General features: G+C 40.1%; 1 protein-coding gene across 1 annotated transcript; it reads right to left on the minus strand.

Annotated features, from left to right (window-relative positions):
* Positions 1-211: 211 nt before the first annotated feature.
* LOC123396768 lies at positions 212-2,203 on the minus strand. The gene is made up of 3 exons (XM_045091603.1): positions 1,505-2,203; positions 995-1,421; positions 212-807 (listed from the first exon to the last, which is right to left on the minus strand). The coding sequence occupies exons 1-3, from the start codon at positions 2,201-2,203 to the stop codon at positions 212-214; spliced, it is 1,722 nt and encodes a 573-aa protein (XP_044947538.1).
* Between the last annotated feature and the right edge of the window lie 23,347 nt (positions 2,204-25,550).

The following is a 25,550-nucleotide window of genomic DNA, read 5'->3' on the forward strand; positions in this document are numbered from 1 at the left end:
CGTATCTATTTTGACTGCATTAAGCAAATAAAAATCGCATGAGTGCCAATCATCAGAAAAAGAGGCATACACGTACAATAAGTCCAAATCTGAATAAATAAATAACCTCGCACGTGAAAGCTGCATCAAATAGTCTGATGACATACGGACACTCGACAGTTCTTATTAAACAAAAATGCTAACCCGGATATATTCAAAAGGCTAAAAAAAATCATGGCACAGCAGGAAGATTTTTCATCTGCTCAAGAATAGACTCAACTTCATTGTCCATCGTGGATATCTTCTGCTTCAGGTCCTCAAGTGCCTGATTAGCCTTAGCATTAACTTCAGAAAGTGAGGCACGCAGCTCCTTAGCCTCGGCTTGCTTACTGGACCGTGTTAATTTCAGTTGCTCAACACCCTCCCCAATCTGATGCATTCTAGTATTAACCTTTTTGAGTTGAGCTTTAAGAGTCTCCCCATGCTTCCTCTCCTCGGCATATTGCTCTTCCATAGATGCCAGCTTATCATCTGTACCTTTTAAAAATTCTTCAAGCAACATACATTCCTTATCTGCCACAGTGAAAGCTTCTTCTTTCTCATGAGAATGAGATCTAATCTCTTTGTGGGATTGCTGCATGTCATTTGAGATGGAAATAAGTCTTTTCAGACCTGCACGAATAGCAGCGACGCGAGCGATATCATCGCTGGCTGGAAGAAGCGAATAGACCGCCTCAAGAAGTGCATGACGTTGAGGGTCAATTATCGTAGAGCTGTTCAAGCCTTCAAGTGCATGTCTGAACGATGCATCGACAGCCTTCATAATAACTTCAGTAACAAAAGGAACACCCACAGATGCCATTGCAATATGCGACGACGCTTCTTTCCTACTCACAGGAGCGTCCTCGACACGTAAAAAAAAGTGAATATTCTTGTAAATAAATATATATATAGTAAAACAAGTGAGCAAAACTTTAAATAAAACATAATTTTTTTTTAATATATATAGAGCTACCATTTAGTGCAGAAGATAGGAGGCTATCAATATCAGTCGATGGGGGCACGTTTGAAGCTATGCATGGAAAAGAAACTTGGAGATCCACATCTATGCTTGACTCATAGTCATCCACATTTAATGCGTGAAGATCATCCAAATCGTGAGCTACATCTCCATTAAGTATATTGTCCAGACCCGTGAAACTAATATCATCTTGTACATATAAAGCAGGACCATCTAATTTTATAGGGCTGGAAATATTCTCTACGTCAGCAAAATCAAGTTTTCTTTTGGAGGTAGGCCTCGCCTCCTCATCAAAAGAAATAGCTTTAGTTGTACTTGGTTCCTTTAGCTTGGAAGTTGAGAGGTTTTCACCAACTTGCATATCCGTTGGAGGCAAAGCGCTAAAGGAAGAGTCAATAACATTACTCTTATTCTTCCGCTTCTGAAAAAGAGTGACATGTGTATGTTATATGGATGAATGATGGAAAATTGTAAACCAAAACGAAATAAAGATTGCTAACTCACACGTCGAGAGGCCATAGCAGGTTCATCATCTGAAAGAAAAATACCCAAAATATGATTCCAACGTTCTGCTATCTCTTTCTCTGTGGCCTCAATACCATTAATGTACCTGTCTCGGCAGTCGGCTGACACTTCCTTTATTATAACAAAATCAGAATCTGAGAGTTCGCGAGGGAGCATAAATTCTTTTGCCTTTTGCTTATACGCCTCCTTTCTCTCATCATATGAGATTTCCCCATGTGGACTACCAGCCTTAAGTTTATCCAAAATAATGGTAAACGGATGCAAAAATTTGTTCCACCATCTAGTCCATGATACGTCACATTTTCCCTCATAAGTGCTGTTGAGAGGATGATGAATTCCCTCCTGAGCTGGGAGAAATAGATGTGACCAGTATGTGTACGCCACGCCAACGTCTGTTGTCCATAAGGATATCAAAGGATTATATGGTATCTGTTGGTCTAACTTAAGTTGGCGAGCTACACGGTCCGGGTGATATGGCTCGGCTACACATGTATCAATGTTTTGAAGTAGAAACCTCCATGGAAGAATAGCCCGTCGGATAGAAATCATGTAAGCCCTCTGTAGCTGATCTACTCCAATCAAGTTACGCGAGGAATAAGGACACCAACTTATTTTTTGAGGTTCCTCAAGATACTCATGTGCCATCTCGGACGTGAATTCAATCGGTGGCCTGAACATCGTTTGTATCATGGTTGGTTGCATCGGCACGATCTTAGGAGTAGGAAGATGATTTCCCTTCCCCTTAGGCCCAAATAATTTCCTCAAATAGAGATACATCCAACCTATGATATAATGAGTCGCCCAAGGTTTCTTGCAAAATGAGGGCCCGACAGGATGTCTACTAATACGCCGGAGAGAAAAATATATAGAGGACAAAGCTGGCGGAGCAAGTGAAATTTTGCGTCCTACCGCAATCCAAGATGCCATGAAAAGAACGCGTGGGCGAATATACGGTCCACCACCGACAACGACAAAACTGCACAACCAAATGGCGATAAATGCCGCAAGATAAATGCGTCCATCACGCATGCTAGTAAAAGTTAAAGGTTTGCCATGGCGGTTGTGGAAATGATCACACCAATCTTGGAAATATACCAATTTGTCCTCACGCTTATCAGAAAGCTCTTCCCATGTTCGCAAAAGATCGGATAAGAAGTTTGGGTATAGAAGCAATGCAGGATCTAATTGATTGAGTGGAGGGATATATTCCTCATAAGGATCTCCGGTGATAGGAAGCCCGGCCATAAGAAGCATGTCAAGTAAAGTGATTGTACGTTCACCGCACGAGAATAGGAAATTGTTCGTTTGTGGACTCCATTTTTCTAGAAAAGACCGAAACAAAAAAGGGGAAACATTATAGTTGTAGAGGGAACAATATATAGCCCCACAGATATAATCGGTGTGGTCCTCACCCCCTTTCAGACCAAATGAGTGATTCTGAAGAACCTCGACAGCCCATTCAATATAACCATTCGGGCGCCTGACGTGCCGAACACGATGGTGCTCCCACCCTAACTGTCGTGACACCATTCTAGCCCCTAAAGCACATTTTAAATCAACCCTCGGCTTAGGTGCCGGCGGATGATAACTCAAAGCTTCAAAGGAATTTTCAGAGTGCCACCCGAGTTCCGAGGGGTCCAATTTCCCTACTCTCGCAGTTGACTTGCCAAGTTTAGGGTTAGCTGATTCATCTGTTTCTGGTTCATACATATGTTGTCTAGCTAACTCAGATAATTTGAGTTGAAATGATGAAAGGGTAGGTCCACCAAACGCCATCTAGATAAATACATTTAAAATTATTAACTCATAACAAGAATAAATAAATAAATAAATAAAAGGAAAGCCACTATAATATTACCAGCCTTTGCGAACAATTACCTTCCCCAAAGGCAGGCACCGCTCTGCAAAACAAAGAACGGAAGGAAATAGTAAGAAAATGTTAAAAGATAACGAAAAGTGTAAATGTTTATGCGGCCGGTTGTACGTCGGACCGAGTTTACAAATATAAAACTCGCTGGCACGTCAACCACGAGAATTTTCTTTTAGAAAATAACAATACTATGCTACATACACATATGTACTCATGGGTGTACGACGGACCAAGTCGAAAGCTTGCCGGCACGTCAACCATGAGAGAACTGGCATGACAACATTTTTTCATGTAATCACATAAAATGAGAAATAATTAACAAGATTATAGTACATACACATATGTACTCATGGGTGTACGACCGACCAAATCGAAAGCTTGCCGGCACGTCAACCATAAGTTCATCGTATATAATTTCCAATAAATGGATCATGCATGTCCCATGACTTGGTTAAACTTTGCTATATCTAATGAAATAAATATTAGGTTATACATTTGTACCTTCTGAAGAAACAAGATGTATAACAGCCAAATAGAGAGCAATCCGTTCTGCACCAGGCTGTGATCAGCTTATCTATAAACAAAAGAAAGAGAGGTCAGAAGTGGGATTAAGGTATGAAACACCTTTGGTTTGGATAATACGTAAAACCAGCCATACACTTACCGGTATGCGAAGTAAACACGAGATCGTCGTAAATATTGCTAGCAAGAAATATAGATCGGATGTGATAACTGCACATACATGAAGACACTATAATTAGTCATCAGATCTAGCCAAAATTATCAAACGATGCATGATATGATCAATACCGTATCCTAACTCTAATGAAAAATTGCATCAATTCGCATGGTCGTACGACGGACCAAGCTCATATAGAGGCTTGCCGGCACGCCAACCATGAAAATAAAATACCTAAAGCAGATTAATATGTTGGATCGCATATGCAAAGGTTGCATGTCATGGTGCTGTAGGTACAAGTAAAAAAAAAGGAGAGGATATACCTTGCTGAAGAGGAGACGCAGAGATCAATCTAAATCAATCAAATCCTGATGGAATCTGCCTAATAGAAAGAAGAGGCAAACAAAAAAAGTTAGATCGAAATTTCCCACGCAATCTACGTGATAGATATGGATGCTCGTTTGAACACACGAAACTCACCAGAAGCACATGACGATCTGTTCTACTCTGAGATTGCCAAGTCGTAATGGAACACTTGCACTCCTATGTGTAACAGAGGAAAGAGATCGGATCAAATAATCATCACAACTGAGATATGTACCGCAGATTGGCTGATGACATACTTACCAAAAAGGACCAAGTGATGCAAGCAACGAACTTGCTAGAAGGGTTGAGCGCCTGATTGGAGGCGAACCAAAGGAGAGGAAAGAAAAATAATGCGTGCTTGAATACGAGAAGGAGGACAGGATAAGTATATATTGTTAGCTGGTTTGGGATATACTGCTAACAGCAACGCGCGTTGATAGAGTTTCCAGGAGCCGGACTCCTTATCCGATATACTGCTAACAGCAACGCGCGTTGATAGAGTTTCCAGGAGCCGGCCGGACTCCTTATCCGATCGGAAGCCTCAACAAATTTTCAAATTGAGGCCATGGTACGCGACACACCGGTTGCACCAAAAAAAAAAAAAACTTTCGAGCTCTTAAATCCGAATCACAAATAAACAAGTGTTCGCATTAAGACCTCGAGGGGCATCTGTTGACACCGATTTCGGCCGAAGCAAAACATAGTGCTTAGATATTATGCAAATAAAATTATTTACATAAAATAATCAAATAAGATAGTAAATCACCGAATACACGAAAAAAAAAGATACAATGATGAATTTTCGCCGCGCGTCTCAACATAAAATAACAACAACAAAAAAAGAAACATATTGTCGTACAAACTACATGACATATGACTTTCATATACATACCCCATCATGAGCGGCTAAATTCCAACGTTGACCCAAATGCAAATATCACCAAAATGTTATTTATGAATATTATTCTGTCACCGCTAAAAGAAATATTGGCACAATAATGTTTGTATAAAATAATATAGCGTACGATGATGTATGAGGGAAAATATCAAACCGTCATATATTTATCAGTAGAAGAAATGCTTTTCCATGTCACAACAACTAATTTGGCCTAGCTAGCCCAATCATACAAATAGCTACGTACATATATGATGCAAGTACAAGCGAGGTGCATGCATGTATTATGCATGGATTAATTATGCGGCAAGATTAGAAACTAATGAAGTAATTATCTAGCCCATACCCAAACGCATACGTCTGCCCTTACCTCCCATGCAAAGAGAACTAAAAGCCGACTTAGCGACTTTAATTAAAATAAATATTAATTCGTGGCCAAGCTCATGGGAACGGACGAATGGCACGTCCCGGCCTTCTTCTGTCGCTTAGGTGCAGGTGAGGTGTACGCATATATACAAAGTTCACTTGAGGAAACTTAGCTTTCTAATCTATAACTGACACGCAAATATGCCCACAACTTGCAACACCGTATGAGCAAGGTACGCATGCGTTAACAATAAGACCAAAACTGAAAACGCTCCAGCCGGTAGCTCTTCTGCACGATCAGAAGAACGTGGGCTAACACCCACGATCCCACGATCAAAGGAGCGTGAGCGCGCCCAGCCGGAGGCCTCCCGCTGCTGCCCCGCTCCTATATATACCAGCCCAGCCAGTGTATTTGGGGCTGGCTGATCCATCGCTCATTCATTCAACCCGGCTGCCCTTTTCATTCATCCATCCATCTGCAAGCTTTTCATCCACTGCTTTCATAAACACCAGTGCATTGCTGGTTGGATCCATCGTCAAGCACATCATTCATCTATCGCTTCGCTGCCGCCGGCTGTTCGTCTCGTCGTCGTCGTCGTCGCTACCGTCGGCCGCTCGTCCGATTCTACCGCAAAGGTGAGAAACAAGGCAAGCTGAACTCCTTCCCCTACCACTCCGTACGTGGGAGAATGAAAAGGTTGGGAGATGAAAATATCATTCATTGTTTGCTCTTTGGTTGGTTATATTGACACAATCATGGAGCTTCCTCTTCCGATTCTCTAGTTTGGTCATATTGACACAAACTAGGAAATATTTCTTCATGTTGGCTACATGATTTTTACTTCTTGGTTGGTTATATTGACACAACCATAGAGTTTTATTTCATAATTCTCGAGTTAGGTTACATTGACAGAAACTAGGGAATATTTCTTCATATTTGCCAGATGTGTTCTTACTTCTTGGTTGGTTATATTGACACAACCATGGAGTTTTCTCCTCATAACTCTTGGTTTGGTTACATTGACACAAACCAAGTTGTTATTAAAAATTGACATCTTGATAAAATATTGGCCCTTGGTTTGGTTATATTGACACAAACCAAGTGGCACTAAGAAACATATATTCCTGAAATTTGACATTTATTGGTTCATGATGGTATTATCTAAATATCTCTAAATTCACATATCATTAAATTGGGCCTCTTGGTTTGGTCACATTGACATGAACCAAGTTGCACTAAAATCATTTAACTTGATAAAATCATGTCTTTGGTTTGGTCATATTGACACAAACCAAGGTGTACTCTAAATGTATCTAGAGATAAATATTGTGATTGGTTTGGTCGTATTGACATCAGCCAAGTCACTTCAAATGTATATCACTAAATCATGTTGCATCCTCCATATGTGTCATTTATCCTATGATGCAAAGTAAGATGAAATCAAATAGTATGCCTAGCTAAACCAAAACTATGTTATCACACCAAATATTTTGGTAGTAAAATAAATGAAGCTCGCCAGGTAAATATGTTAACTCAAACAAATATTGTATGACAAGCATACCATGCATTGCTTAAATTATTGTGCATGTAGGAAATACCACGCACATGATCCTATACCCCTTTAGTGCATGCGACAATTAATCATTAAGGAAAAACATATAGTATAATCAAAAGTACAATGTAAAACAAAATGCATCGGCCCCAAATTATGCTAGGCTGCATCATCGGCAAATAACTAGATATTGGAGAATCTAGTAGCGCATGCAAGGTAAAATGAATATGTTGTACGTAGCTAATTCTAGGCTAATTGGCGTGCGTCTACCTGACTAAAATGAGGTGTATGGTCCCTGTATATGGACGTACACACACATAAAAAACAAACTAAAAGATGACCAGAGTCATAATTTGAGTCTGACTGCACTTAAAATATTGTAGTGCATGCGTTACCAAAATAAATCAAATATTTTATCCCCCTCATATATGTTATGCTTAAAAAGCACATCTAGCTTATCCTCGCATAAGATGAAAGTTAGACCATGCATCCATCATCCGGCTTGCATATATTTAGAAAACATAGATATAATCATTTACTTACAAAAGAAAGGGTACTATGTCTGTTAGTACTAAAGTGTTTTACATGCATAGCATACGTGCATGATTTCATGCCCCATATTATGATGTTTGAAAGCTCATCTAGCAGATTGATTAACCATTAATTAAGATAATCTCCTCATATAAACTAAAGGGAAATAGATCAAAGTATATATGTTGGTTAATCAGTTCGGGAAAATTGATAAAGCCATTCAAGCATGCATACATGTACTGCCAATATCAGTATAAGTCGAAGAAAAATATAAAATGAAAGGTATTACATGTGATAACATCAACAAAGTTCAAAGCTCCCCCGAGCATGCCGGCATTGACGACAACGAGGAGGATCTTCCATTTTATTTTATTTTATATTTGTAATAGTCATATGTGATGTAATCCTTTGTATTAGAAATGTTGGAATTCTTAATCAGGGGTTTTCTCTTCGGAGATGTAATTAACAGTTCTTTTATGTAAATGTAAGAGTGCTGGAAATAAAGTACCCGCAATACTTGATATTTGTCTCGTTTACATTCGCACATTTTAAATACTATATTCTATCTGTCTCTATGACGTGGACGCGTAGTTAGTATTTTTCTATCGCACCATTTTCCCGTCATCACCTCTTTTAGGATTATGACTATATTTCTTTCTTTAGTTGTTTTTAAATTATTTTCTTTTATATTTCAGAAATACTATGTTTTGTTTCTGTTAGTTAACGGTAGGTTTGCAACAAGTTTTGATTTTATTTTTATTTGTTATTATGAAATCAAATCTAGTTCTCTAATAACTTGCAATTGATTTCTCTATTAGTTTAACTCGCATTTGAAAATACCTTCAAGTAGTTTTATGAAAATAGTTTATTTTATCTCGGTTAAATTTATATCCTAGTTCTCTGTTATGATAATGTTTTATTTAGAAAAAAACTATTTAGTGTTTGATGTAGTAGAAGACTCCCTAATTTTATTTGGAGTTTCTTTCGGATTCTTATTCGCTCTCTCTTTTGTTTTGATTGCTAGAATGATTGCTAGTATGAGTGCTTATGTGAATGATATGTTTGTTATATAGATTTCATCGGAGAGTGACGAATAGTCTATCAAGTTATTTCTCGAGAACGATAATTCTTCTTCATCAACCTCACCAGGCAAGTCATTTGATCATGTATCACCTATGTTTTATGCATCGTAGTTCTACCATCCTATGCCCAATTGCATGCTGAGTTGGTACTTGGAAATTATGGTTACATATTGTAGTATCATGTGGTAGGCACCCAACAACCCCGTTACTTGGCCCGGGACGACAAATTTCATATTGCTATGCTTGAGTAGACGGGATTCTGGTTGAGAGTTTATCACGAGTGATGCAAGAATAATTTAATAACCAAGACCGGTTAAGTCAAGACTTTTCAAGACCTCGTGATGCAATGCAACTCTGGGTGAAGGACGGTTGATCGGCTCCTTGGAGAAACCAGTGGATGACCCGGGATGTTGGAGACGGCCATGACATATTGCGGAAAGCTTCACCCAGGCTCAAAGAGACGGACGTATATTTTCAAGACCCAAGGCTTACCTGCACAGGCACAAGTCATTATGGGCTCTGGCTTGGTTGGACAACGCCGCAACTCTGGACAGGCGGTGCTAGCAGATGTAGAAGAACGGTAGGATTGGATGGGCACCGACAGGGATTCAGAGGGACCCGTTGAAAGACCATGTTTTGATCATCCGGTCTTCAAACACCCTGAAGTGCGAGGACATACACGGAGGCGATCAAATCTTATGGGGAACGTGTGCAAAACTCTGCAGAGTACTCAAACCTAATCGATTAGCCGTGTCCACGGTCATGGACAACTTGAGCCAAAGGAACTGAAGTTATCTGGAATTCTCAACACCATTGTATATATTTGATGAGGGTAATATTTATAACTTGGGTATGAGAACTGGTTGGCGGAACCATCTCGTTAACAACCAACCTTGTAGTAATAGTTTGCTTTTAGCCCCTCTTGTTGTTGGAGAAAATTTGCTTTACGCTAAAACTTACAACACCACCTGCCATATATGCATATAGTATAGATGATATTTTACCCCCTCTCATATGTGACTTGCCGGCATATTCAATATGCTGACCTACACGGCTGCAATGTCTTATGTTGCAGATATTTTTCTTCGACGAGTAAGAGTACGATTCATGGTTACGGTCTACACTCAACTTGCCGTTGGTGTTTATTGGGACTCCACTCCCTTGACTGCTTTCGCTGAGATATTTAAGGTATATATCAGTTTTACGCTATTTACATGTGATTGCACTTTGATATATACATTGATGTACTGTGTGTGCCAGCATACCGATCCAGGGATGGCACAGAAACACAGAGGCTTGACTCGTTTTGAGTCGAGTCGCTACAGATGGCAATCTCTATCTCTCTCTTTGATATTCAATGCAATGATCATCAGATCTTTGCTTTGATGCATATGGTGTAATTCCTTTTGTGTGGTGCATTTGTTGGGATCCAATGAATTGTGGCTTTATGTTCATATTATTCATGATAAATATTTGAGTCTCCTCTGAATACTTATATGATTCTTATGTGCATGATTATGATAGCTTCGTAATTCTTGTGATCTATTGAAATAGTTTGGCCAACTAGATCGATATTTCTTCGGTGAGAGAAGTGGATTGTGGTAGGTTCAACCTCACGAATTTCTAATCCCAATAACAGAAGGGGATAAGATGCGTCTTTGTGTTGCTGCTACTAAGGATAAAATGATGGGTTTTATTCATATTGCTTGAGTTTACTTTGTCTACATCATGTCATTGTTTTCCATGCATTACTCTATTTTACTTAATACTCTAGATGCATGCTGAATTGCAGTCAATGAGTGGAGTAATAGTAATAGGTGCACGCATGAGTCGGCCTGTTTGTTTATGAAAGTGATGCCCATATACACATGATCGTTGCCGTGAATATCACATAACTATCCGCTTTTATATCAATTGCCCAACACTAATTTGTTTTACCACCGTATTCTATTATTCATGAGAGATGCCATTAAGGAAAGCTATGTCCCGAGGTCTATTCCCAACATATTGATAAAATCTTCATTACCTTGCTACCATTTACTTGTTTTTAGTTATTCTTGCTATCTAAAATTATATACAAACCTCACTTACTTCCAAATAACAAGACAAGAGGATAGACAACCCTCTTGCCCGTGTTGGGTGCAAGCTGTTTTTTCTTTTGTGTATAGCCGCTGAAGACGATTGTGGTTGATATTCCTATTGGTTCAACAAACCTTGGTTTCATAACTTAGGGAAATACTTACCCACATTGTGTTGCGATAACTCGTTCCTCTTCACGGAAAACCCAACGCAGATCACAAGTATCATGGAGTTGGGTGAGTTGGCTTGATTTGGGGATTTCTGGGTGGGGAATAGATCGGGCGTGTAATATGGGTGGTTGGATTTGACAAGCGGTGGTGTGTTTGGTAGTGTTGTCCCACGTGGTCAACTCCTTTTGCTGTGTATTTTATTGTACTTTATTATTTGTTACGTCATTTATTTCATTAATTCTGTTTTTTTATCTTTTGTGAATATATATATATATGCAATATTAAAATAAAAGTTTAAAAGATAACACATATAGATGAGAACAACATAGATTTCATTGTTTAATCTCGTGTGCTTACATTTATACATTACATAAGGATAATTAACAATAAAAATATAATTTACTACTAAATATAGACTAAGAACATCATCAGTGTGATGATGACCATGAGAAGAAACGCTCACATCGATGCACCTAGGAGAAATAGGCCAAGCATGCAACCGACTAAAAATGCATATCGAAGCATTTGAATTTTTTGATTTGGCCTCACATCACATCATTATTGAGTTGCATCTCATCCCTCTATCGTCTGAGTGGTCCAATGGAGTAGTCAAGCAACTTGCTTACATACTTCTGGACGAGATCAACCCATATCCATGTGAAGAAATATCTTCCCTCCATTTTCTATGGATTAGAATACACACACACACACACACACATTGATGTGAGAGACACTTGAGGAGTTGAATTTTGCAAATTATCTGAAAATAGATTAAGATGTATTTTTGGTCATATATGTACCTTTCCACGCTTGGCGCGGATGTAGAACTCTCGCTTTGGATTCCACTCTATGTGCGAAATATGCTTATCAACATGGCGTCGACAGCCGCAAAGTAGCACATGGTCGGTATATTTGACGCTGGTGGCATTGCTGTCGGAATGAATGAAAGTCACGCTTCTGCGGTGGTATGATTCGTTGAACAGGCCAGTTGCATTGGCTGTGGGGAGCTCATGGCGTAGCCAATAGGGCCAGACGGGAGATCGGCCAGGGCGGCAGAGTCCCAAACTTTCAACATGTTTCGCCGATGTGGGTCCATAACTAATAGGACCTATAACTAGTTAGGGAGAAGAATTGGAAGTGAATGTATTTAGAGAACACAGGGGCACTAGCTGATATAGGCCAAACTTAGTGTTGCGATCACGAGTAACGGACGACAGAACTATATAATATATATGTGGCATCGTAGAATGTCCGACGTCAGTTATATACTCCGACTAGTCAGCTAAGCAGGGCCCACATTTTTCTAGTGTTCCACTCTAAATCCACGCCAGCACTAACTACATAAAGCTGGCGAACCAATTCATCCAACACCATCGGTATCTGAAAATTTTTGTGCTGGCATCACATCAAATTTGGGCTCCACCAATGTAAGTTGTGGATAGCCATTTCTCCACTAGTGATATATATTCTATCATTCCAACTCAACTTAGACTAATGCAACAAGATTATTTGTTTAATGTAATGCATGGAAGTCAGTACAAACAAGAAAAAAATCTTGACAGGGATCTTTCTTCCTTTTTTATTGTCTTTGTGACTTTTGAGTGGTTGATACGTCTCCAACTTATCTACTTTTCCAAACACTTTTTCTCTAGTTTTCACCTCTAATTTGCATGATTTTAATAAAACTAACCCGGAGTGACGTTGTTTTCACTAGAACTACCTTGGTGTTATTTTTGTGCAGAAATAGAAGTTCTTGCAATTGGATGAAACTTTTTTTGAATTATTTCTAGGATTTATAGTGAATTATGGAGCAAAGATCTGCCGAAGGGAGGTTTCCAAGGGGCCAGAAGCCAATAGGGTGCCCCGAGGACGCGCCTTGATGGCTTGTGGGGCCCACGTGGCTCCTCCGACCCTAATTCCAGTCCTAAAAATCACATTTTCGGAGAAAAATCAGAGAGAAGTTGTCATTGCGTTTCCACCTCCTCTTCCTCCGGAGGGATGTTGTGAGTCCGTTGGGGGCTCCGGAGAGGGGTATTCGTCGCCGTCATCATCGCCAGCACTTCTCCATCAACACCGCCATGATGCTCACCACCAGTAGTGAGTAATTCCTTTGTAGGCTTGCTGGACAGTGGTGGGATTGGATGAAATTGACCATGTAATCGAGTTAAGTTAGATAGGGCTTGATCCCTAGTATCCACTATGTTTTGAGATTGATGTTGCTATGAGTATGGTATGCTTAATGCTTCTCACTAGGGCCCGTGTGCCATCATTTCAGATCTGAAGATATTATGTTTTCACAAATATAAGATCGATTTGGATTCTATCTTGCAAGTTGTATGCACCTATTATGTGTCTTGATCCCATACCCTAAGGTGAAAATAATTAGGATTCTTTCCGGTCATTGTCGTAGTTTGAGGAGTTCATGTATTCACCATGTGTTAATGCTTTGTTCCGGTTCTGTATTAAAAGGAGACCTTAATATTCCTTAGTTTACAATAGGACCCATCTGCCATGGGAGGGTAGGAAAAAATATGTCATGCAAGTTCTTATCGCAAGCATGTATGGTTATATACAGAATACATGGCTACATTATATTGACGACTTGGCGCTAGTTTTGTGTCGCCCTAGTGTGTAACTCTTACATGATCAATGCCATCTAAATCATTATCCATGATCGATCCACATTCATACGCTTTAAATATACCGAATCTTGCTAAATTACTACTGTTGCTGCTACTGTCACACCTCCTACTCAATTTCTACTGTTACTACTGTTACCAAAATTGTTGCTATCGCTTTTACTATTAGTACTATCATTTGTTGTGCTACTAAATCCTGGCCGCAGAGAGATATCCCAGGTGCGGTTGAATTGACAACTCAATTGTCAAGGTTAATAAATATTCTTTGGCTCCCCTTGTGTTGAATCCATAAATTAGGGTGAAATACTACCCGTGAAGACTTTCGGGATCCCCTATACTTGTGGGTTATCAGTGCTGAATTTACATCACCAAATCAAATCAATTATGCATGCAGACCATAGGTTAAGCATGAATATCATGTCATGATGAAAGCACATATGCTCCCTTTGTGGTTTTGATAATTCAGGAGAACATACATTATCTCTTGGACTAACACTTTTACCTAGTATATTTCAGGTATAGTCCACAGAGAGGATTGGCTAAAGGATTGTGAGGGGAAGCCCCTTGATGCAAGGAAAGGAATAGGATTGGCTCAAGCTTCAAGCAAGAAGACTCTATATTTTACATTTGTGAGAAATCACTTTGAGTCCATGGGAAAGCTAATACAGTTAAAAGGTGTGAGGTATTATGATCAATTGGTTGATCGAGTACTTAGAGGTAGCCACCAAAAATACACAGCCATTCTCCAACAAAATATCTCTGTCCAAAGCCATATCAGGAAAATTGGTGCCACCAACTATTTCCACTCGGCCCTACCGATTTTCCTCTTGGTAGATCCTATGCAAAACCCTAACATCTCGGTACCACCAACATTCACATTGGTGCCACCGAGATTCAGTAACCAACTTTCTGTTGAGAAGAATTCAAGATTCGGAATTTCCAAGTTTGAAATCGGTCTCACTGAGATTTTGAAACTGGTCTAGGTCATCGTATCGGTACCAGCGAGATTCCTATATCGGTCTCATTGAGAATTCAAAAGTTGCCACATTTTGTGCAACTCGGTACCACCGAGATTCATTTTGGTGTCATCGAGTTGGGCAATAATGTTGTAATGTTTGGATTTTGGGGGAATCGTATATATACCCCTCCACCTACCTCTCATTCATAGATGAAGCACCAAGAACAAAACTACACTTGCTAGATCCATTTTTCTCACAGAGAGCCACCTACTCATGTGTTGAGATCAATAGATTCCAATCCAACCATTTGATACTTGATCTCTAGCCTCCCCAATTTGCTTTCCACAAGATCAATCTCTCCTAACCATGCCAAATCTGTAGAGAGTGATTGAGTGTTGAGGCGACTGTCTTTTGAAGCACAAGAGCAAGGAGTCCATCGTTCTACCAGATCTATTACCATTTGGAGGGTGGTGCCTCCTAGATTGGTTAGGTGTCACTTGGGAGCCCCCTACTTTGTTTTGTGGAGTTGAACTAAGAATTTAGTATGGGCAAGGAGATCGCCTACTTCGTGAAGATCTACCGTGAGTAAGGCTAGTCATATATGGACGGATACCATGGTGAAATAGACAAGGCCGCTTCTTCATGGACCCCTTGTGGGTGGAGCCCTCTGTGGACTCTCACATCTGTTACCCTTCGTGGGTTGAAGTCTCCACTAACATGGATGTACGATAGCACCACCTATGGAACCATGCCAAAAATTGTCGTGTCAACTTCTTTGCATTTGATCTTCTTAAACTCTACTCCTTACTACTTGTGCAAAGTCTTTACTTTCCGTTGCCATGTTTTTTGACTAGCATGTGTAGAGTGCACTAGACTTGTTAGGATGGCTAAAATCTGCCAACCACTAAAATTGGGAAAAGGCTAGGATTTTAATTTATGCAAGTAGTCTATTCACACCCTCTAGACACCTCTTCTGTCGATCGGATCATTGGTATTAGAGGAAGGTCTCCATAACCTTGGTTTAATCATCATTGGTGGAAGATGGAGATGCCTAGTTTGGGGAATATTAGTTGTAGAGTGCCTATTCTTGATGGGGAATATTTTAGACAATGGAAATATGAAATGCTTGATATATTTGATGAATTCCATTTGCGCAAGTATGTTGAATATCCCTATGAGCCTCCCATTGATCCCTTACATCCTTCTCATGATGAAGAACTTGATATGCTTGGCAATCTTAGGACTGTAAATCTAATTATTAGAGGAGTGCCAAGAAATGTGCTTAATCAATTGCAAAATTTTGAGTGTGCTCACACTATGTGGAAAAACTTAGAGAAAAGATATCCCGACTATTCCCTGAAAATTCTTGATATCATTCAAAGGTATGTGAGTTTTGGAGACAACTCCGCGGGTAAGGTACTTGGTCTTGGTAAGGTGGCCATATCTCATGATAGTTCCATTCAAAATGTCATTCTTGTTGAATTGCTTGGCTACTATCTTCTTTTCGTATCTAGACTAGCAGACTTTGGTTTCAATGTGTTATTTAAGAAAGTTGACTCCCAGTGTTTTGTAGCAACAATCATAACATGGTCTTTATTTGTTTCCGCAAAGGTGATCTATACATTGTTGATTTCTCTAAAAAAACCGTACATGTCTTATTGCAAAATATTCTAAAGGTTGGTTACGACATAGAAGGCTATGAGATGTTGGTATGCGAAATGTTGACAGGCTTATAAAAGGTGATCATTTTCTTGGTGTTAAAAATGTTGTCTTTGACAAAGATGGACTCTGGAGTGCTTGTCAAGAAGCAAAGCAAGTCGGTGGAAGTCATCCCGTGAATAACATCATGACGATAAGAAGGCTGCTCGAGCTACTTCACATGGATCTTTTTGGTCCCAATGCTTACAAGAGTCTCGGTGGAAATTCTTATGGTTTAGTCATTATTGATGATTTTTCCAGATTCACGTGGGCTTTCTTGATGATAAGCTGCAGGTACAAAAGATCTTCAAGAACTTCACTCGGAAAGCTCAAAATCAGTTCAAAGTGAAGAACAAGAAAGTTTGGAGCGACAATGGAATGGAGTTCAAGAACACAAATGTGCATACTTTTATTAACGAAGAAGGTATCTCATATGAGTTCTCGGCGACGTACACACCTCAAAAAATAGAGTTGTTGAGAGGACGAACCGAACTCTCATAGAGATGGCTAGAACGATGCTTGACGAATACAAGACGCCAAGACACTTTTTGTCAAAAGCCGTGGAAATAACTTGTCATGCTATAAATCCACTCTACTTAGACAAGCTTATCGGCAAAATGGCATACGAGCTACTCACTAGTAAGAAACCCCAAGTTGGATACTCTTGAGTATTCACATCTAAGTGCTACATTCTTGATAAGCATCATCGCTCTAAATTTTCTCCTAAATCTCTTGAAGGTTTCCTACTTGGTTATGGATCAAACTCTTACTCTTGTCGTGTCTGCAACAACTTCACTCGAAAAGTTGAAGAGACGGTAGATGTGAAGTTTTATGAATCTAATGGTTCGCAAGTCGAAAAATGGCCAAATGATGTAGGAGATAAGGAACCTTCAGAAGCCATTCAAGATCTACATATCGACAAGATTCGTCCCATGGAGGTGAAAGAAAGTACTTCATCAACTCAAGTGGAAGCTCCTTGTTTGATTCAAGGGGAACCACTAAACGACATGGAGGCATCCATACGCGGTACACCACATGATGAAGAAGAGGAAGAAGTACATCATGACGATCCACCTCAACCTTCCTCACCACCACCTCAAAGAGATGACATCATCAATGACAAGGAGAAAGATGATGATGATGAAGAAGGTTCACCATCCAACAAGAAGAAGCTATCATGACTTCGATCAAGAGTGGAGAAAGATCATACACTGAGTCAAATCTTCGGTGACATACAAACCGAGAGAATCACTCGCTGTAAATCTCGTTTACCTAACTTCTGCGAGCATTATTCATTCATCTCTATCATTGATCCTATGAAGGTTGAAGAAGCCCTTCAAGACCCGGATTGGGTGAATTCCATGCACGAAGAGCTAGACAACTTCTAGAGGAATCAAGTGTGTACACTTATTGAAAAGCCCGAGGATGAGCACAACATCATTGATACAAAATGGGTAATTCAGAACAAGCAAGATGAAGATGGTCAAGTTGTACGCAAAAAGGCGCGTCTCGTAACCCAAGGATACACACAAGTCGAAGGTATAGACTACGGTGAGATCTATGCCCCCATTGATAGACTTGAAGCCATTCACATTCTTCTCGCTTATGCCAATCACCATGATATTACTCTTTGCCAAATGGATATCAAAAGTGCTTATCTAAATGGTGAAATTGAGGAGGAGGTTTATGTCAAACAATCTCCCGGCTTTATGAACCCCAAGAAACCTAATCATGATTACAAGCTGCGTAAAGCTTTATATGGTCTTAAACAAGCCCCTAGAGCTTGGTACAAATGCCTAACGAAGATTCACATTGAAAAGGGTTTTGAGATTGGTAAAATTGACGCAACCTTATTCACTAAAAGAGTTAATGATGAACTATTTGTGTGCCAAATATATGTGGATGATATTATATTTGGTTCAACTAACCCGCATTTTAGTGAGAAATTTGGAAGTTTGATGTGAGAGAAGTATGAAATGTATATGATGTGCGAGCGAAAATTCTTCCGTGGATTGCAAATCAAACAATCGAGAGAAGGTACGTTTATCTCTCACACCAAGTACACCAAGGACTTAATCAGGAAGTTCAACACGCAAGAGTGCAAAGGTATGAGAACCCCGATGCCTACTAGTGGACATGTTGACCTCACTAAGGAGGACAAACTAGTTGATCAAAAGGTTTATCGATCAATGATCAGTTCATTGCTATATCTATGTGGCTCCCGTCCTGATGTAATGTTGAGTGTTTGCATTGTGCCCGATAGCAAGCGGCACCCAAAGAGTGTCATCTATTGGCTGTGAAAAGAATAGTGAGATACCCGATAGATACACCAAACATTGGCATATGGTATCCCAAGGGATCTTCTTTTAATCTTGTTCGCTATTCTGACTCATACTATGCTCGAGACAAGGTTGATAGAACATGCACCTCGGGTACATGTAAATTTCTTGGGAGATCTCTTGTGTCTTGGTCATCCAAGAAACAGAACTCGGTATCTTTATCTACTGCCAAAGCGGAATATATTGCTGCCAGATCATGATGTGCGCAATTACTATGGATGACTCAAACTCTTAAGGATTATGGCATCCATGTGAGACATCTTCCATTATTGTGTGACAGTGAAAGTGCTGTGAAAATTGACTATAATCATGTGCAACATTCACGAACTAAACACATTCAAGTGCGACATCATTTCATTCATGATCATGTCGGTAAAGGAGATGTAGATCTCAAGCATGTTCATACCAACAGACAATTAGCTGATATCTTTACCAAACCACTTGATGAGAAAGTATTTGCCATTTGAGGAGTGAGTTGAACATCATTGATGCTTCAAACTTGAGCTAGACTCACTCGGATGCATGCAAGGGCATGAGCTTGATTGTCTATTCCATGTTGCAATTTATATGCCACTATCTTATATCTTGGAAAACTATGCTCCGTTGTATTGCATCTAACCCTTTTGTAGGTACTTGGAAGAACTACACTCCACAAGATTGCCATCAAATCACATCAAAAGCAATCTTGTCATGGCCAAGTATCAACAACCCCTTCTTCAGAGATGGAGGAAGAAGACAAAAAAATCATATCCTTGACAATTATATGATAATGAATTTCACTCATGTCATTTGTATATATTATGTTCTTCCTTGCATGACTAACCATTGTAGGTGAAAAGTGAACCAAATAGACAAGGATAGCTCCCAACTCAAGATGATCTTCATCAAACTTTGAGCATCCTCAACAAGATGACCTACATGCCGCACCATCAACATCATTTGAAGGTATGTACTCATATCCTTCATAAAGCTTTGCACCAAGTCATGATCTAAAGCAACTCAAGTGATATGAAGACTTTAAAAATATTAATCGAAAAATGGCAACCCCATTTTGCGCTTAACGATGAGTATGACCTATGATCAAGAATTCTTGCTCGACTCCTCAAGTCTATATACTCTAATATAGGTGACCTAGTCACCGCCCACATCTAGATGGAGGTTCTTGTATGATTCACATTTTTGTTGCATGCTTTATTGGAAACATTCAACTCTCATCTATATGTATGTATATATTTTCACACAAAAAATTTGTTTCTATTTTTTCCTTTTAAATCTTTGGATGTTTCTTTTTCAAAGTTTGTGGATATTTTCTGTCTGGTTTAAGCTAAGGAGTTAATTTTCATTCCAACTCGGTCTCACCAATGTGGGGAACTCGGTCCAACTGATTTATCCTAGAGGCCTGCAATCATTCTCGGTTCTACCGAACCACAACGCCTCGGTAACTCCAAAATTCACCACCGCCTATGATTTTCAGATATTTCTGAACTTTTTCTTTAGGGGGAGAAAACTTATCTAGGGTGATAAACCCTCAATGATCCCACAATATAAGAGGGAGAAACATATAGGATCCCTAACATAGGGGGAGATAGTTCAAGGAACTCTTAACAAATTCTTACGGGGGAGAAAAGACAAATTCAAGGAACCCATATCAAAGAGAGAAGAATCAAGGATCTCTTAATCTCAATGATCCCTTACCATGTGACCTTTTTGGAAGTTAATACCAAAGGGGAGAAATATCAAAGCTTCCAATAATATTACATATAGGGGAGATATATCAAAAGGGGGAGATATATGTTCCTAACGGAAGGTCTCCTAAAGGGATATCTACTAAAGGGGGATATATCAAACCTTACATATTCATGGGGAGGAAGACCACTAAGGGAGAGAGAGTTTTTCTTGTTTTATTGCTATCTTTGGTTTGAGCTTGTCTTACCCTATCTACTCCCAATATCTACATGCTATGATTCAAGGAAGAGTAAATTCTTACATATTCATCCTTAGGGGACAAAGTTCTAAATTCTCTTTGAGACATATCTATCTTCAAATACATATATATCATCAAATCCTGTTTTTAAATGTGTCTTCAATATCTTGGTACTTTTGAAGCTCTTTGCATCTTTACATTAGCGTTCTCTTGTGTTATCTAACATTTGTTTTCCCAATTGTACTCCTACTGCTAAGACGCTGAGGAACCTCAAGGTAAGTATATGCATCATATCCTTGTTTGGGATGATCTCTTTTCTATTGCACATACTGTTTGCAAGGATGAGTCTTTAACATGGAAGTTCTTCATTCACATATGTTTGATGCATATAGCCAAGATTTATATGACTTGTCTTGTCCTTCTACCATGTGCATGCCCATGCTGTCCAAAGCAACTATCCTTTAAAAAACGAACTGCACACATTTAGGGGGAGCTTGTACTAGTCATATATCTTTCAAAGATGTCACATTCGACTATCTTTATTTGAATCTTTGGTTGTATGTTGTCATCAATTACCAAAAAGGGGGAGATTGAAAGCACATATGCTCCATTGGTGCTTTTGATAATTCATGACAACATACATTGTTTCTTGGACTAACACTTTTACCTAGTATATTTGTAACACCCCGGACACACCCGCCGACGGTCGTTACTCCTGGCGGGATCTAGACTGGCCCCACATATCGCACCCGGGATCAACTTCCCGGTAGCACGCTTAACCTGGGAGTTCTGTTCAAATGGGCTCCCGGAAAAGAAGGAATTCCTTATTGATATGAGTAGTCTATCATCCCTAATAAGCCAGACTATCACAATATTTCAAGTATAGTCCACAGAGAGCATTGGCTAAAGGATTGTGAGTAGAAGCCTCTTGATACAGGGAAAGGAGTAGGATTCGTTCAATCTTCAAGCAAGAAGACTCTACATTTTATATTTGTGCGAAATCACTTTGAGTCCGCAGGAAAGCCAATACAATTAAAAGGGGGTGAGTTATTATGATGAATTGGTTGCTCAAGTGCTTAGAGGTAGCCACCAAATATATTCAGCCATTATCCCACAAAATATCTTTGTCCAAAGCCATATCAGCAAAAATCGATGCCACCAACTATTTCCACTCGACCCTACCGATTTTCCTCTTGACAAATCCTATGCCAAACCGTAACATCTCAATACCACCAAATTTCACATCAGTGCCACCGAGATTCAGTAACCAACTTTCTATTGAGAAGACTTCAAGAATTGGAATTTCCGAGTTTGAAATCGGCCTCACTGAGATTTGGAAACTGGTCTAGGTCATCGTATTGGTACCACCAATATTCCTATATCGGTCTCATCAAGAATTCAAAAGTTGCAACATTTAGTGCAACTCGGTACCACCAAGATTCATTTTTGGGTCACCGAGTTAGGCAATAATGTTGTAACAGTTGGATTCTGGGGGAGGCCTATATATTACCCTCCACCTACCTATCATTCATAGAGGAAGCACTCAGAACACACTTACACTTGGCAGATCCATTTTTCTGAGAGAGAGCCACCTACTTATGTGTTGAGATCAAGAGATTCCAATCCAACCAATTGAAACTTGATCTCTAGCCTCCCCAAATTGCTTTCCACAACATCAATCTCTCCTACCCGTGCCAAATATTTGAGAGGCCAATTGAGTGTTGAGGAGACTATCTTTTGAAGCACAAGAGCAAGGAGTTCATCGTTCTATCGCATCTATTACCTTATGGAGGGTGCTACCTCCTAGATTGTTTAGGTGTCACTTGGGAGCCTCCTACTTCGTGTTGTGGAGTTCAACCAAGAAGTTTGTACGGGCAAGGAGATCGCCTACTTCGTGAAGATCTACCATGAGTGAGGCTAGTCCTTTGTGGAAGGAAGCCGTGGTGGAATAGACAAGGCCGCTTCTTCGCGGACCCCTTGTGGGTGGAGCCGACCGTATACTCTCGCAGTTGTTACCCTCCGTGGGTTGAAGTCTCCACAAACATGGACGTACGATAGCACCACCTATCGGAACCATGCCAAAAATTCTCGTGTCAACTTCTTTGCGTTTTATCTTGTTAAACTCTACTCCTTACTACATGTGAAAGTCTTTAATTTCCGCTGCCATATTTGTTGACTAGCATGTGTAGGTTGCTCTAGACTTGTTAGGATCGCTGAAATATGCGAACCACTAAAATTGGGAAAAGGATAGGATTTTAATTTATGCAAGTAGTCTATTCACCCCCCTCTAGACACCCCTTCTATCGATCCGTCACATGACTCAAGAACAGTGCATGTGGAAGATTCATAAGTCTACAAATTCACTTCATAATTTGACAAATTTGACAAGAAAGAATCGGTCTAAATTTCATTGCATACAAGTCTAAAATTTCACTACATACTCGAGATACTAGTCTAAAATTTCAGTGAGTACTTGAATATATAAATTTCACTTGTGTATTTTGTTGAGTGGATATGAGTCTAAATTTCTAATAAACATGATTATCAAGATAATCATGATGGTGGAAATTGTTGAAATTTAGAACATGATTATCATGATGACTTATCTACAAGAACAATTTCAATTGTAAACTGAAATTGCTAATACAAATTGTTGATACATGCCCTTTTATAGTAATATACTCATGTCCTTTTACATGTCCCTTTTTGAATTTCTTAACATAACTGAATGTTGATTTTTTGTTAGGAACTCCAATGGGCATCTCAATTAGGAGGATTCTTGAGTAGATTCATCGCCATGGATATTGTTGGGGAACGTTGCATGGGAAACAAAACATTTCCTACGTGCAAAGACGATCTATCCGTGGTGATGACCATCTACAAGAGGAGAGATTGAATCTACATACCCTTGTAGATCGCTAAGAGGAAGCGTTCAAGAACGTGGTTGATGTCGTGGTGCGCCTTTGCGATCTAATCACCAACTGCCCCGTGATCTCCCGATCAAGTGCCAAACGAACGGCACCTCCGCGTTCATCACACGTACAGCTTGGTGACGCCTTCACCTCCTCGATCCAGCAAGCGATGGTGAAGTAGAAGCCTGAGTCCTTTGGCACCACGACGGCATGGTGAGGTGTTGGTGGTGATAGCTCAGCAGGGCTTCGCGTGGGTGTTTGGAGGAGAGAAACTACGAGGGAGAGGAGGTGCAACGTTGCAACAAGATTGTCGTGTGGCTGCCCTCTCTCTACCTCTCTATATATAGGGGGAAGGGAGAGGGTAGGGTGCCCTAGGGTTTACCCCTAGGGGCCGGCGGCCAAGGGAGGGAAGGGGCGGCGGCTAGGGTCAGGGTGGCCCCTCCACTTGGGTGCCTTGCCACCTAAATTGGGCCGGCGGTGCCCCAAGAAGGTCCACCTCCCCCTTGGCAGAAGTGGGCTGGGGAGAGGGGAAGCGCCCAGCCCACCGGTGGCCTTTGGTTCCCCCTATTTTCGGCCCATGAGCCCCCCCAACAATTGTCGGCGCCTCCCAAAACCCCTTTCGGCACTCCGTGATTCCCTCGGTACACATTGGAACAATTCTGAATTCCGACGACGTTCATCTTATATATCAATCTTCACCTCCACACTATTCTGAAGTTCCTCCTCGCATCCGGGATCTCATCCGGGACTCCGAACAACCTTCGGTCACCAACACAATGACTCATTTATGCTTATATCGTCACCGAACCTTAAGTCTGTAGACCCAGCGGGTTCGAGAACTATATAGACATGACCGAGACACTCTCCGATCAATAACAAAAATTGGGACGTGGATGCCCATATTGACTCCCACATATTCTACGAAGATCTTTGGTCAGTTGAACCTCAATGTCAAGGATTCAATCAATCCCGTATGCTATTCGCTTTGTCCATCGGTATGTTACTTGCCCGATATTTGATCGTCGGTATCTCCATACCCAGCTCAATTTCGTTACTGGCAAGTCTCTTTACTCGTTCCGTAATACAAAATCCCGTGACCAACTCCTTAGTCACATTGCTTGCAAGCTCATTGTGATGTTGTATTACACAGTGGGCCCAAAGATACCCCCTCCGTCATACGGAGTGACAAATCCCAGTCTCGGTTCATGACAACCCAACAGACACCCTCCGAGATACATGTAGACCACCTTTATAGTCACCCAGTTATGTTGTGACACTTTGATACACACAATGCATTCCTCTCGTGTCCGAGAGTTACATGATCTCATGGTCATAGGCACATATACTTGACATGCAGAAAACAGTAGTAGTAAACTGACACATCATATGCTACATTTATAGTTTGGGTCTTGTCCATCACATCATTCTCTTAATGATGTGATCTCGTTTCAAATGACAACCCATGTCTATGGTCAGCAAACTTTGAGCATCTTTGATCAACAAGCTAGTCCATTAGAGGCTTACTAGGGATAGTGTGTTGTCTATGTATCCACACATGTATTTGAGTTTCCAATCAATACAATACTAGCATGGATAATAAACGTTTATTTTGAACAAGGAAATATAATAAGAACTATTTTATCATTGCCTCTAGATATGACAGATTTCAACTTGACTCCTCCACAAGAGGAGGATGGAGTACCTAAAATTCAAGAGAAGGATCGACTCGTCGTCATGAATATGGTAGATCTGAACTTGACACCTCTAGAGGACGATGGAGTACCTGAAAATAAAAAGTAAGATCATAAAGAGGAGGATGCATCACGTAAATACTCTAACACTATTAGAGAAAACTGAAAACTTGATGTAAACGTGCTTAAGTGTTAACTGAATTTTCAATGAGTGTTAACTGAATTTTCAGTGAGTGTTAACTGAATTTTTAGTTAGTGTTACCTAGTTGACT

Source organism: Hordeum vulgare, chromosome 5H, assembly GCF_904849725.1.
Source record: "Hordeum vulgare subsp. vulgare chromosome 5H, MorexV3_pseudomolecules_assembly, whole genome shotgun sequence".
NCBI lineage: Eukaryota > Viridiplantae > Streptophyta > Magnoliopsida > Poales > Poaceae > Hordeum > Hordeum vulgare.